The 14,825-nt window shown below is 34.8% G+C and overlaps 1 protein-coding gene across 1 annotated transcript; it reads right to left on the minus strand.

Moving 5' to 3' along the window:
- Positions 1–11,835: 11,835 nt before the first annotated feature.
- Positions 11,836–13,336, minus strand: LOC107718471 (ribonuclease-like 3). Its single transcript, XM_016525561.1, has 2 exons — positions 13,122–13,336; positions 11,836–12,844 (listed from the first exon to the last, which is right to left on the minus strand). The coding sequence occupies exon 2, from the start codon at positions 12,839–12,841 to the stop codon at positions 12,389–12,391; it is 453 nt and encodes a 150-aa protein (XP_016381047.1). The 5' UTR covers positions 12,842–12,844; positions 13,122–13,336; the 3' UTR covers positions 11,836–12,388.
- Positions 13,337–14,825: the final 1,489 nt, after the last annotated feature.

Genomic DNA, 14,825 nt, shown 5'->3' on the forward strand with positions numbered 1-14,825 from the left:
TGCATAACACTCTAGCTTATGCTTAGTAAATCACTTTATAAACAGACTATAAACATGACGCTTGGTTTAACTTTATTGATTGTTTATTTAAGTGTGACTCCGACATGCATCTGAATCAACCACACACATTTAGCATAGCTAATGAAAACATTGCTCTTGGAAATAAATGAATGCTTCATTAGACTTATACTGCTAAATATGATGAACCCCATTTAAAGCACAAATGCTTATATCCCTTTAACAGTTTTCATATCCGTGATAGATATTGCTGCTGCAAAAACACAATGTGCAGTAAACACTGTTACTTATATGCTTCAGTGATTCACTTGTGCAACTGATGACATTATGCTAGTTTAAACCTTTGTATTACTTTCACAGTATTTCACAGTAGGACTTCTCTTGTATCTGTCTGCACTCTGTGTCACACTTCTGACTTGGCTAGATCAGAAATTTGAATATGAACATACAAGGCCCAAGATCCAACACTAATCACCATTATGGTGACTTCAGAATAATTACAGTAGTAAACGATTACATTTCTTACAGTTTCATAGTTAAAGACAACTTTATAATGTGAATTCACATTGAACCAAGAGCAGTGAATGACTGTGATGTTAGCATCATTCTGCTGTTGGTTCACAGTCATTTGTAAGAAAATGATCCAGCATGCATTTATTTTACAGTCAATGGATGACTACAGTAATTAATTGTAAAGTAATACTCTGTACTAATGTGTCATGTTGGTTTGGGTTTTGGTTCACATTTTTTTTGTACATCTTTTACTCTGTAATTTGCTTCATGTTTCCTGTCATGTATATCCTTGTACCTCATGTTGGCCTGCCATGTGCTCCCCCGTGTATGTGTCATGTTCTGATTGGTTCATTGTTTGATTGTTCACTGGTGTTCCTTGTTAGTCATTAGTCTCTCTCTCTATAGCCCTCATGTTTCTGTTGTCTCGTCTAAGTATTGTTGAAGTAACCTACTGTTTGAGTCCATATCTAGATCAAGTTCATGTCAATGCTCATGTTTATGCTTAAGTCTATGTTTATGGATATTTTCGAGTCAGGTCATGTTTTAAGTTTAGTTTTCCACTTCTACGTTTTTATTTGTTTTCATGTCAATAAACTGCACTTGGGTTCATCAAGCTTGCCTATGTGGAGTATTTTACACAATGACAGTTGTGAGTGTGTTTGACATCTGTACCAAAATCTTAAATCACTTTAAAATGTAAATTGTTCCAATAAAATAAAACAAGAATGTTGAAAGATATAACAAATGTTTTCTACTCACCATAGACAGAAACATTGAATGATTTTGATGTTGTTCTCGCTTCAGTTATCTCTAGTTGATAAACTCCAGCATGTTCAGTTGTGATGTTTGTGATGATCAGAGATCCAGTTTGATTGTCCAGCTTCAGTCTGTCTTTGAATCTCCCATCAGTACCATCAGATGTGAAGAACAATTCATACTTTCTATTGATTTTCTGTATTTCAGGAACATCAATGTATAAAGTGGCAGAATCTCCCTCCATCACTGGCACTGACTCTATTTCATTTGTTTCAGCACCAAACACACCTGAAGAACAGATTTAACACAGATTAATATATCTGATGGTTTACAAAGCCTGAAATCAGCTGTAGATTTTATTGTTTACACGTGAACTTGAGATCATCCAGAACGGCAACAGAAATGCAAACTTTAAATGAAGGTTGAGATATATGAACAGACAAATATTTAGGGTTGGTTACATAACTTAATTTTAAAGACAGATTAACAAATCAGGGGTTATAATTCTAACCTTTGATTATGTGATTAAAACTTTCATCTACAGTTCATTTTGGCCGCCATGGATTTGCAATTGTAATTAAACATCAATAATGTTAATATTAAATTTCCTTTTTGACTGAAATAAATGTTTAAAATGTCAATTGTCTTTATAAACCACTACCGATACAGAGAGACTATTAGAATCAAGCAGAGAAAACATTGCAGCACCGCATTTGGATTGCATGTAAATATTTCTTATGTGTAAAGAATAAAATGCATCCTTAACCTTTAATTTGTTTTAAAGTCATCTGCTGTAGAGGAAAATCAGTGTTTATAATGGCATCATTTATTGACAATAAGTACTTTTATTTGTTTGATTAAAAGTACAAGTCTTATTGTGTTGGATATTTTCAAACTCTTTATTTTCTTTTTTTTAAATGAGACATTTCAACTGAAGACTAAATCAGACAGATTCAGTGTTCATGCTCATTTTGACTAATTCATTTTTTTCATAACCTTTGTAGACTATTGTAGATGGCTTAAAATTTGAAAGCAACTTAACGGAAGGTTTTGACTTTCTGAGCCTCAATGCAGAGCAAAAACAGAGATGTTTAAATGTCAATTAATTTCATGACATTTCCAGACCTGGAAATTTCAATTAAAAATTCTGAACAGAGAATTTATAGTCAGTGGATTTCACAATATTCACGATTCATCAGAAACTAAGGTACAAAAGGGAGCGGTACCCTTTCAAAAGGTTCACCTGGGTACCTTCTTTACCCCTAAAATTGCATATTAGTACATTAAGGTATATATTAGTTTCTAACGTGTACATATTTGTACCTAAATTCACATACATTTTAAAAGTGTCAATGACCTTTTGTTTTGACTGTGTAGCAGCCACTGTATTGCTCTAAATTAAATCATAAAAATGTTTTATAACTTACCAGTCAGACTCCACCAGTGCAAACAGAACAAAATAATCATGTGAAACATTTTCTTCAGTTGTTCAGCGTCTGATCTAAAAAACTACCTGCTGAAAACATTCAAGCTGGTGTGAATCCTCCTACGACAGAGTTTGACCCTCCTATAGTTCACTCATTGCATTTGCACAGTTACATATTACATTAAAAAAGTATCCAGTAACGTAATCCAAGAACCACAAAATGAAAGTAATCTAATCTGATTACTTTTGGATTCCCGAAAAGGTCACATATGTAAATAAACTGTTGTGATTTTAAAATTGTGTATATTTATTTAATTCTTGATTTTAGCGTTTGAAAAAAAAAAAAGTACAAAAATAAAATTGTGTCTGATCTCACAGTGCCAGTTTTACTGATGTTCATCATCTGAGTCAAACTGAAACCTGCTGCGGTCGGTTTTCTTTAGAAATGTGGTTTGATCTGGACGAACATTTTGGAGTGAGAGTGTGTATTCAGATCAGGTGTGATTGGGTTAGTTTGTAGGTGAAGAGTTTCTTCCTGTCCTGCTTCTTTTAACTTTTATGCAGAAAATTGCTACGAGCCTCTTTTCAAGTCTCTCATGCAAATGTCCACAGATATGCAAGTGAACATGTGCAACAAATCCAAATCCAATAACAGCGCTATTAACAAATCACATCGTTCATGTAAAGTGATATAAAACAACATTATACACAAAATGCCACAAATGCGCCCTCTTAGACCATGCAGATAAAGGAATTCTTTTTTAGACTGTATATCGTTTCTCTGCATCCATGTTTTCAGTGTTCATGCTCATTTTGACTAATTCATTTTTTTCATAACCTTTGTAGACTATTGTAGATGGCTTAATATTTGAAAGCAACTTAACGGAAGGTTTTGACTTTCTGAGCCTCAATGCAGAGCAAAAACAGAGATGTTTAAATGTCAATTAATTTCATGACATTTCCAGACCTGGAAATTTCAATTAAAAATTCTGAACAGAGAATTTATAGTCAGTGGATTTCACAATATTCACGATTCATCAGAAACTAAGGTACAAAAGGGAGCGGTACCCTTTCAAAAGGTTCACCTGGGTACCTTCTTTACCCCTAAAATTGCATATTAGTACATTAAGGTATATATTAGTTTCTAACGTGTACATATTTGTACCTAAATTCACATACATTTTAAAAGTGTCAATGACCTTTTGTTTTGACTGTGTAGCAGCCACTGTATTGCTCTAAATTAAATCATAAAAATGTTTTATAACTTACCAGTCAGACTCCACCAGTGCAAACAGAACAAAATAATCATGTGAAACATTTTCTTCAGTTGTTCAGCGTCTGATCTAAAAAACTACCTGCTGAAAACATTCAAGCTGGTGTGAATCCTCCTACGACAGAGTTTGACCCTCCTATAGTTCACTCATTGCATTTGCACAGTTACATATTACATTAAAAAAGTATCCAGTAACGTAATCCAAGAACCACAAAATGAAAGTAATCTAATCTGATTACTTTTGGATTCCCGAAAAGGTCACATATGTAAATAAACTGTTGTGATTTTAAAATTGTGTATATTTATTTAATTCTTGATTTTAGCGTTTGAAAAAAAAAAAAGTACAAAAATAAAATTGTGTCTGATCTCACAGTGCCAGTTTTACTGATGTTCATCATCTGAGTCAAACTGAAACCTGCTGCGGTCGGTTTTCTTTAGAAATGTGGTTTGATCTGGACGAACATTTTGGAGTGAGAGTGTGTATTCAGATCAGGTGTGATTGGGTTAGTTTGTAGGTGAAGAGTTTCTTCCTGTCCTGCTTCTTTTAACTTTTATGCAGAAAATTGCTACGAGCCTCTTTTCAAGTCTCTCATGCAAATGTCCACAGATATGCAAGTGAACATGTGCAACAAATCCAAATCCAATAACAGCGCTATTAACAAATCACATCGTTCATGTAAAGTGATATAAAACAACATTATACACAAAATGCCACAAATGCGCCCTCTTAGACCATGCAGATAAAGGAATTCTTTTTTAGACTGTATATCGTTTCTCTGCATCCATGTTAGCTCAACCCATAATGCAACGGTCTCGCACTCAACTCAACCTGAACATGTGACCTGCTACACTTTAATAATAAATCTTCCTTGAAGAAGCCCTAACTTTATACATGTCAATGGAACACATTCTCTAGTTATTACCTTCTGAATATCACATTCATACATTTTAGTCAAACATTTTAAACAATGAATGAACTCAAATTGGTATGAATTTATAACAGAAACATATAAATACACATCTTTGTGAAAACATCTTTGACAATTACAGCCACTGTGTTCAAGAAATCAACAGATATGTCTGTGATTAGCTACTTTGCTCAATGGTGCAAAAATACATTGTCAATAGAAACCGTCGGCGCTCCACAGAGTGCAAACACAAAAATGCAATGGAGTGTTTGCCAAATCTGTCTCGCCAATATACTATTATTACAGCTTCAACTGGGGGTGTTTAGCACCCTCTAGCACTGGGCCTGAATAATTATCTATCCCCCCATCCTCCCTGCAAGTGTCCCCCACCATCCAATGTCTAATGCAATACATTTTTTTGTGATCATCAATGAGGCCTTAAAAACAAACAGAACAGCCTGCATTTCTAATCATTAATGCATATTTGAATGTTTCTTTTGTTTATGCTCTGTTTATTTTATTTAGGTTTTGTTTATTATTCATTTACATTTTATTTTATTTATTTGTGTTTCATGTATATCTATTTACTTAAATTTTTCAAGCTCAGTTGCACTCTTATTTTTTTATCTGTTTAAATATTTTTACATATGTATGTTGGATGTGTTACACATAATACACATTTACGCTAAATTATTGAAATTGTCATTTTATGTGCTTTCTCTTCGCTCATCAAGTTGCTATGACAGTTTTTACACTAGCGGGGCCCATTTTCATTATCTTGCCTAGGGCCCCACAACCCTACGGGATCATGTCATCCAAGATGTTCATGTCTTTCTTTCTTCAGTCAAAAAGAAATTGGTTTTTGAAGAAAACATTTCAGGGTTTTTTCTCCATATAGTGGACTTCAATGGAGACTAACGGATTGAAGGTCCAAATTGCAGTTTCAATTCAGCTTCAAAGGACTTCACACGATCCCAACCGAGGAATAAGGATCTTATCTAGCGAAACTTACGCCCCTTACCATACTGTGATGCCGTGTCCCAGCGTGACGAGATTAAGACACTTAAGACTGGTTTTGTGGTCCAGGGTGACATTTAAAGTATCTTCATTTAAATATATATATATATATACATAATTTCAAATATCAGTATTCTTATGTTTAAAATATCAAAACAATATTAATGCATTTGTAACTGCAGGTTAAATGCATCAATGTCCTGCATTAAACAGTGTGTAAATGCATCTAAATTCCACTTCTAATGCAGCTTCTGTGTTTTCTCTGCATTGCAAAGATTAATTTTGTCAATACTGATTTCATTTGCTTGGTAACAGCTCAAATGACTTATTATTCTAATTGACTGATTCAATTTAAGAATTTGACTGAAAAGATGATGCACACTTTAGAAATGGCTTTATAAAAGGTAAAAATGCCCATAAAAGTTCAATCAATTTAAACTTATTGGAAAAGATTAATTTCTATCACTGCTGTGAACTGATCACCACACAGAATATGCAGAATATCCTTAAGACATCAGCACAATAACACACTCAGCAAAATATCATCAAATTATTGTTAGAGATATATATTTTTGTCAATATCGCACACCCCTAATATATTTAACGTTTTGATTAGAAAAAAATTAAAATAAATATGAGAAGTGCCCTTTTTTCCACTTGAGCCCCTGCCCCTCAAAATGGATGATGCACACTTTAGAAATGGCTTTATAAAAGGTAAAAATGCCCATAAAAGTTCAATCAATTTAAACTTATTGGAAAAGATTAATTTCTATCACTGCTGTGAACTGATCACCACACAGAATATGCAGAATATCAAAAACTTTAGGAGTCAGTTGTCCACGGTAGTCCTGAAGACATCAGCACAATAACACACTCAGCAAAATATCATCAAATTATTGTTAGAGATATATATTTTTGTCAATATCGCACACCCCTAATATATTTAACGTTTTGATTAGAAAAAAATTAAAATAAATATGAGAAGTGCCCTTTTTTCCACTTGAGCCCCTGCCCCTCAAAATGTCTGTGCACGTCCCTGATCAACTGTAATCCACTCATCCAAGCAGCGTGGGTGCTTCCTAACATGACGATGCCCTGTAGAACTCAGAATCCTCTCACTCTTGGTCAGCGGTAGACAGTAATCCAGTCACCACGGTTCACGTCTGTTATCGTTCTCCTTATCACTTTCCTTGCCGATGATCAGATGGCCTTTCTTAGCGCCTCCGAAGCAGACAAAAACAGCTGCACAGACAAGCAAAATTCACTGGTTCTGTCCACATAAGCATATGCATGAACAGGGCATAAGGTGTACTTTAAGACACCTCATTTTCAGAGGCTGGATCGGGGAAATTAAATGCTGACAGTGTTATAACCCGGGCTCTGAACACTGTTGAAAACAGTCTAGGCGTAAGCCTCACCATACAATTGTTCAGACCAAATTGCATACAAGCACTGTTGACACAGAGAGCTTGCAACTTTCAGCGTGGAGGTCGAGTTGCCTTTCTTGTGAGAAAGCCAGAATAATGAACATTTAAGCGAGTCCTCATCTCTGGTCTTACACCACTCTGCAAACACTGTAACTTTAAAGCATAAAAGCACCTCATAGACGGGTCCCTCACCTCTGCTATCATGCTGCATGCAGTGGTTTTCGGTGGCATCTGAGCGCACTCCTCCCTGGCAATTGATGTAGGGCTGCACGATTAATCGAATGCGATTGTCATATCGTGCAGACCTAAATTGATGTACACCACCACCGCTGTATTGTCTGTCCGAATGAGAACATGATGTTCTCCTATAAACGGCAAAAGTACTTGCAAAGCTGTATGAGCAGCCTTTAGCTCCAGGCAGTTTATGCGCCACCAAGAGAAAGGGGCACACTATTCTGAATAGTAGGACTTTGAACTGATAAGCGACACCCTCAAAAACACCCCTCAGAAAGTGCCTGTGATGAGGGGCTATCTGGATATGATATCTTTCAGGTCCATCGCTATAGTCCCCGGGCTGAATGTGTGCAAGGATCTGTTTCACCGTGGCCATTCTGAGTGCGAGCTTCACCAGTGCTCAGTTCAGTGTTCTCAAATCCACGATTAAACACCTAAACTTTCTATCCCAAGCTGCCGTGGCCTCTGTCTCTGCAGCTCAGCGGCAGAACTCAAGAAGTGAGCAGACAGCTTATCCATATAATGTGAAGATGTTATACTCACCAGAATACTACAGGGAACAGCAATCCAGGCACCATGCTCTGAAGAGCGGACTTTCAATGGTGAGCGATAAGAGGCTTCTTAAAGACAGCATAGCTGAGTGAAGGAGAAAGATTCTAAGGTAAATGGCACTCAGCCACTGCTCGGGTGCGCGAACGCAATTGGCTATTGCAGATGCAATAGCAGGATTCGATAAGGCTTCAGCATTTCAGTGAAAAGGAGTTTCGTGGTTCGGGTTCGTGAGTTGCGTGGTGCCTAAACATACTACTGCGTGTGATGAATTAATCACTGTACAAAAGGCCCTCGTAGTGTTGGGTCATTCTTGAACGATTCGTTCATTTTGAACGAATCTTTAATGTGACTCGGGAAGAACGAGTCGTCTCGGGGAGTGATTCGTTCAGTCGCGCATGCGCAACGATGTCGTGATATGTGATGATTCATCTTAATGCTAAGCTAATCATGACTGATAGTGAAAGACGTCATTTGTACAAAATTTGTCTAGTGTTAAAGGGGTAATATGATGCGATTTCATTTTTTCCTTTCTCTTTGGAGTGTTACAAGCTAATACATCAACTTCGTGCTGTGGATTGCCGGCACATTTTATGGAGGACTGTTTAACGTTACTGATCCTGGGAGAGTAACGTTAGACTAAAATGCCAGCAGTTCTGACTCACGTAAGTACGTTTTCATTTAAAGGATTTGCCACTGATGATTCAAACGCGAGTTTTGGGCAGTGTAGAATAGCAGTTGTTGTTTGTCATTTCTCTGATCAGAAATGCAGACATGGTTTTATGTTTACGCAATGCAACGCAACGCGTAAAATGACAGTATAAGTCATTATAATCAGTAATTATGTCCCCACTGGATGCAACGAATGCCTCGTTTGTAATGGGTTTTCATGTTTTTGTGTCGTTGCTCCGGCCGGACACGGCATGATCACAGTATGGTGAGGGGCGTAACATTTCCGTCTCACGCTTGAGGTATTCGGCCAATCACAACGCACTGGATAGCTGGCCAATCAGAGCACACCTTGCTTTTTCAGACCGATGAGCTTTGTAAAAATCGACGCGTTTCAGAAGGCGGGGCATAGAGGAGAAACAATAATGTACAGTATGTGGAAAATAATGTGTATGTTGTGATATGTGATGATTCATCTTAGTGCTAAGCTAATCAAATACACAAAATAATGTTCTTTTTAGCAGCATCATATGACCCCTTTAAACGATCATTCACGGTGACTATTTATACTGTAATCATTAGTAATCTGTGGCTGCAGTCGATTACTTTATAAAGAGAATTTCATGTTTCCTTGCTAATATAATGTATATTATCATAAAATTATTCTAATATTGTTTGAATGTCTTAAGCGTGTGTGCATAATACTGTACTATTTGGGATAAGATTGCAGTTAGTAATTATTCCTTCTTTCTGTTCATTTTAGAACCACATCCATACCTAATTGCATATTGTGTCGTTTGGAACCACTAAAAGAAATCCCTGTATGCCATACCGTGCTGACTGCTGATTCTGAATCCTAATCATACAAGTAACAAGTGTGGACACAGCCCGGGACTTACTAAAGCAGTTTGTTTTTAAGTGCACATCTTTAGCCCAGCTGTGCAGGATTTTTGTACATAAACGGTCCCTTTGTTTTTCTGTGTTTGTGTTAAAGTATATTCATCTGTACTTTGTTTCCACCTGCACAAATTCTGGACAAATGACTTATATATCTTATACTTTCTGAGTATAAGATATATAAGACTTTACTCTAAATTGTATTTATTTAAAAAAAAAAAAAAAACCTTGACCCTCTAACTCTATTTCTATCTACTTTTTTCTTTATTCTGTTTCTATTGTTTTCTTTTTATATATTAAAAAACTTAACTCTCTAACATTAGCATTCTCTGTTCTTTTTCTGTTCTATCTACTTGTTTTCTTTTTACTTATCATAGAAAATAACAATAACTTGACCCTCTAAACCTAACTCTCTATAATTTATTTCTATTATATCTGCTTTTTTATTCTTTCTATTTATTATTTAAAAAAAACACACTGAATGACCACTTGGGGGCCACTTCTCACTTCTCTTCTTTTCATAAAAATAAATAAATAAATATTGATGTATCAATTATTTATTGATCTCAGTTTGTGGACATTAAAAAGAATCAAAATATAGGCCCATAGATACCGAAAATCGTTCAATGTCAGCTTACTTCTAGATCCCAACATGCCAGGAAGAGAGAAAAATATACTCTGTTTTAATATTTAATTCACATGATTCTCTGTAACACACATGGAATGTCAATCATGAAAAGTTTCAAATACTTCTCCTGGGGGATTCATGCTATTGTCACTAAAACGTTATCGTATACTACCAAAACAAAATTATCACACCAATACATTGAAGGTACTAAATTGCAAACAGACTTTCGATATCTTGAATGGTTTCACCATGGAAAGGCAATACATTTATGGTGAAAAAGTGAAGTAGGAAGTGTATCATTTCTTCTGCGCACATGATTTAGTGATTTAGATCAAACTTGAGCTGTATCCTCTTGAGACCCAGAAAAAAAAGTTTTGTGAATTTTTTATTTTTTCATGTCATTACATTGTAGAGTATAAGAAAAATAATTGGAAAACAACAATTTTGAAAAATGATATTTTATTCATATGTTATGCTATGCTATGTCACCAGGACTCAGTTTAAAAAATAAATAAATAAATAAAAATGACATGAATAGACATGAAAAGGCAAAAACAGTTGATTTTTTTTTTTTAAATCACCAATAAATGTTTAGGTTTCAGGATTTTTTTACACCAAACTTTGTATAAAGATGATTCTCAACTATGTTATGAAAGATATAACAGAATGATTTGATATACCATTTTGCTTTATGCAACGTGTGTAAAATGGCCATAAACAGGTTTTTCCACTGTATACAATGTATCTATACACTGTATCTAATTTGCATATTAATGTGTTCTTGGTGCAACATGCAATGAAAAAATAAGTGTAACAATGGGAGTAATAATTGGCAAGATTTTCATAATAATATCTAATATTTCATAGGAATACTGAAATACAATTTCTTTCCCTATTCATTTGTTGTGTCTCCCAAAATATGTAATAAACATGCTTTTAGTCCTGGTGTCCTCTCTACAGTAGAGATGTTAATTAATGACAAACAGTTTAAAAATGAGTCGGATTTAAATGATAACTACAAAACATTATCATATTTCCATAAGAGTGTTAAACTTTAAAATAGTCCTTTTATATTTTCCTGTTTTCTGCATGTGCACACAGTGCATTGTTTTCCTTGAGCCTTCATGTGGTGATGACACCGTAGTGCCTGGGCCCGTCATTGCTGCTTGCAGCTACTGTATATTTTGTTGTTATTATTATTTAATTATAAGCTACATTCAAATAAAAATCAATGATATCAGATGGATAAAAAAAATATATATATATCAATAATCTGATTTGTTGAAAAACAAATCAGAGACTAATAGTCTTGATCTTGTGGACCACATATACATGGCTTTGGTTTTGGCTTCAAAACTTTAACTCGTGGTTTTGATCTGGATCCCAGTCTAGTTCCAGCTGTTTTATCTTAATTTCTTTTCTATTCTCTAAATTTAAGTTTGTGGATATTTATCTTCAATTTGGTGTTGTTGAGATGCAGAATGACAATCAAGCAGACGAGTTTATGGGTAGTAGAGAAGTTTTATTGAGAATTACAGACAGGTGGAAAAAGCATCTTCATCTTTCTTATCCTCATCTGTTTTTGCACATTCACTACTCCCATTAAAAAGTTTTTTTTTTTTTTTTTAATGCTTAAGTGTTAACAGAGTGCTTAATATTTTGCTAGACTAGCAATCTCCCACATGATAGGCACAATTACACACAGAGACGTGCATTAAGAAGTGAAGATCTTAGAGAGATTCTGAAGAATTACCATTAAAGTTAAATAGGAAAAAATGTAAATTTATTTTTAACATTATGCTTACTTAAGGAAAAAACTATCTGGTGCACCATGAGATGAGAGACAGTGAAGATATTCTCCGTCCTACAGAGTCTCACAATTACAGAGGAATACATTTTCTTTTAACTTCAGGTGGACTTTTATGTGGTTCTTCAAAAAAAAAAAAAAACTGATGTTGCTCAAATATAATTAGAGATTTTTTTTTTTTGATAGAAAAAGACAGAAAATAAGTGGCGAACAAATGATTAGCAAACTATTATGAAGCTTCTGTGAGGCTCTATTCAGCCGGTCATCTATCCATTAATTATGCCTTCATCATAATGTACAGGCCATCCTCCATCACACCCCAGAACAACATAACGAGTGGACTTCCTCCCTCTATATGTACATCTTGGGTGTCTCGCCCCACTTCGTAATTTACACGTGACCACATGATAAACAGTGTTGCTCATAAACATATTATTGCCCTGTGGTTTTCCTTTTTCTGGATCACAAACTGCTTTAAGATCATTTAAATTCACTTGTATGAAGGTGTTAACTTCTTTGCAGCCATTTGCAGTTCCAGGGGCAGTGATGTGTCTCTTTCTGATTTCTGTGTCACAAATATGCTCATTCACATGAGGACCCAAATGCTGATTGAGGAAGTTTTCATAACGGGGCTTTATATGTGGTGGTGGTTGTTGACCATAAGCAGTGAAAGCAACGCCCAAGACTAGCAGAATCACAGCAGAATAATGAATCTCCATGACCTGGTGAACAACACAAACATCAAAACACCTTATAGCCTACTGATATTTGACAGTTTGGTTGTGGTTAATTAAGAAAATACTGATGGGACCCTTTCTTTGTTTTTACTTGCACCTAATTTTACTTGAACCCAGATGTGCACATTTTTGTACATAGACCGTTCCTTAGTTGTTCTGTATTTGTGTTAAAGTGTTTTTGTCTGTATTTTTTTTCCCATCTGCACCAAGACAAATTTCGTGTATGTCTTATACTTGCTGAGTAAAGTTATAAAGTTCTTACCTTGTTGTTCTGGGTAAATTAATACTTTGTTCTAGAAGTTGTCTTCTTTTGCCTGGAGGCTTTACAGTAATCAACAGTTGTTAGATTAAATTTCAGATAGTACTGATGTTAGCAGTCATCAACTGTGAACTGTTGTGTCAACCTCTGTGATGTAGAGCAGCAGAAGCAGCAGTGCAGACTCCCGGGAGAATGATCAAGCAGATACAGAGTGAGTGTGCTACTATAACATTCTCAACTTTATTAAGGAAGATGGGTCATATTTATACAGGATAAATTCATGCAAAATCACATTGCTTGTTCTGGACATCCAATCAAAGTACTCAGAGGTCAAACATAACCCTATATGGATATTAAGAAATATAACAACAAGTAAGATCTACGTGCAAGTTTAACCCTCTACCGCATGGTGTGGCCATATGGCAACATACTCTTTGTTCATTTCCTTGCCACTGTCTCTTTAAGAGAACATTCTCAGTTTTTTTTGTTGGAAAGAAAAGACCTTAGCCAATGATGTGCTTTGGTTAAGTCACGACATGCAATTTTTTTTCTGTGGTGAGATTTCTGACAAGACTGCCGTCTCTTGTCGGTAGTTGCAGAAAGCAAACAAAAACTTCAGTAACAAACAAGGACCAGTCTGTGTCACTTCCACAAAAAAAATCGAAAACATTACTGTTATGATGTTATGATGACATATTCACCTCTCAAAAAAGTTTTTATAAAATTAGTTTTTGGTAAATCATTCAAATGTATGTTGCCAAGCGGCAACACCGTGCAATAGTGGAATGACATTATTACAATAGTTTAGCTAGCTAGCAAGGTCAGCTGCAATCTGTTAAGCTGTAACAATAACAACATTAATACTAGTGAAATAATGTTGATTAGTCGTATGTTAATGGCATTTGTATTATGGATATAATCAAATTGAAATGGCAATTTTACTTTTGATTAAATATGAATACAAATTTGTTAAGCTGTAACAATAACAACACTAATACTAGTGAAATAATGTTGATTAGTCGTATGTTAATGGCATTTGTATTATGGGTATACTCAAATTGAAATGGCAATTTTACTTTTGATTAATTATGAATACAGGTAACATTACATCAGTGAGCACCGCCATATTCTGTAAAGAGGAAAAGGGCAGAACTTGCTCTTCCTGCACATGAAAAAATTGCTTTGTGAAGTTTCATACATAAAAAAGGTGATCTTTCAAGGATTAAGGGGGGAGGGTTGGGGGGGGGGCTCATGTTCATAGTCTTCCTCTCATAAGATTGCGTAATGCTGAATATTCATTAACTGCAATGTTTTTGGTTGGTTTTATGTGTTTTATGATACATGATTTACAGTATTATTTTTGTTTTAACTGTATACATTTGCAATTTAAATAATATTCATGAAAAATAATGAAATTTAAAAAATTTTATCATTATTCAGCAAAAAATAAATATGATTAAATATATTTATATTTATATAAATAAATAATAAATAAAAGCTGTTGGAAAGTATGTATAAGGTGTCAATTATAAGTACTGTGTTAAAGCTTATAATAGCACCAATTGAATCAACACAAACAACATTTCTGAGGAAAAATATAAACTATAAGTAAACTTAGTATAAGTTAGATCCACTATTGTATGCTGTTGCCGTATGGCAACATATCATAAAGTACCTTAAAATAATATTTTTTTCCAAATTTTTTTT

Source organism: Sinocyclocheilus rhinocerous, unplaced genomic scaffold (genome assembly GCF_001515625.1).
Source record: "Sinocyclocheilus rhinocerous isolate Xijiao unplaced genomic scaffold, SAMN03320098_v1.1 scaffold92, whole genome shotgun sequence".
NCBI lineage: Eukaryota > Metazoa > Chordata > Actinopteri > Cypriniformes > Cyprinidae > Sinocyclocheilus > Sinocyclocheilus rhinocerous.

What these genes read in the sequence shown, in the direction of transcription:
- LOC107718471 (XM_016525561.1), bottom strand. Translation starts at nt 12,841, where the DNA reads ATGGAGATTCATTATTCTGCTGTGATTCTGCTAGTCTTGGGCGTTGCT.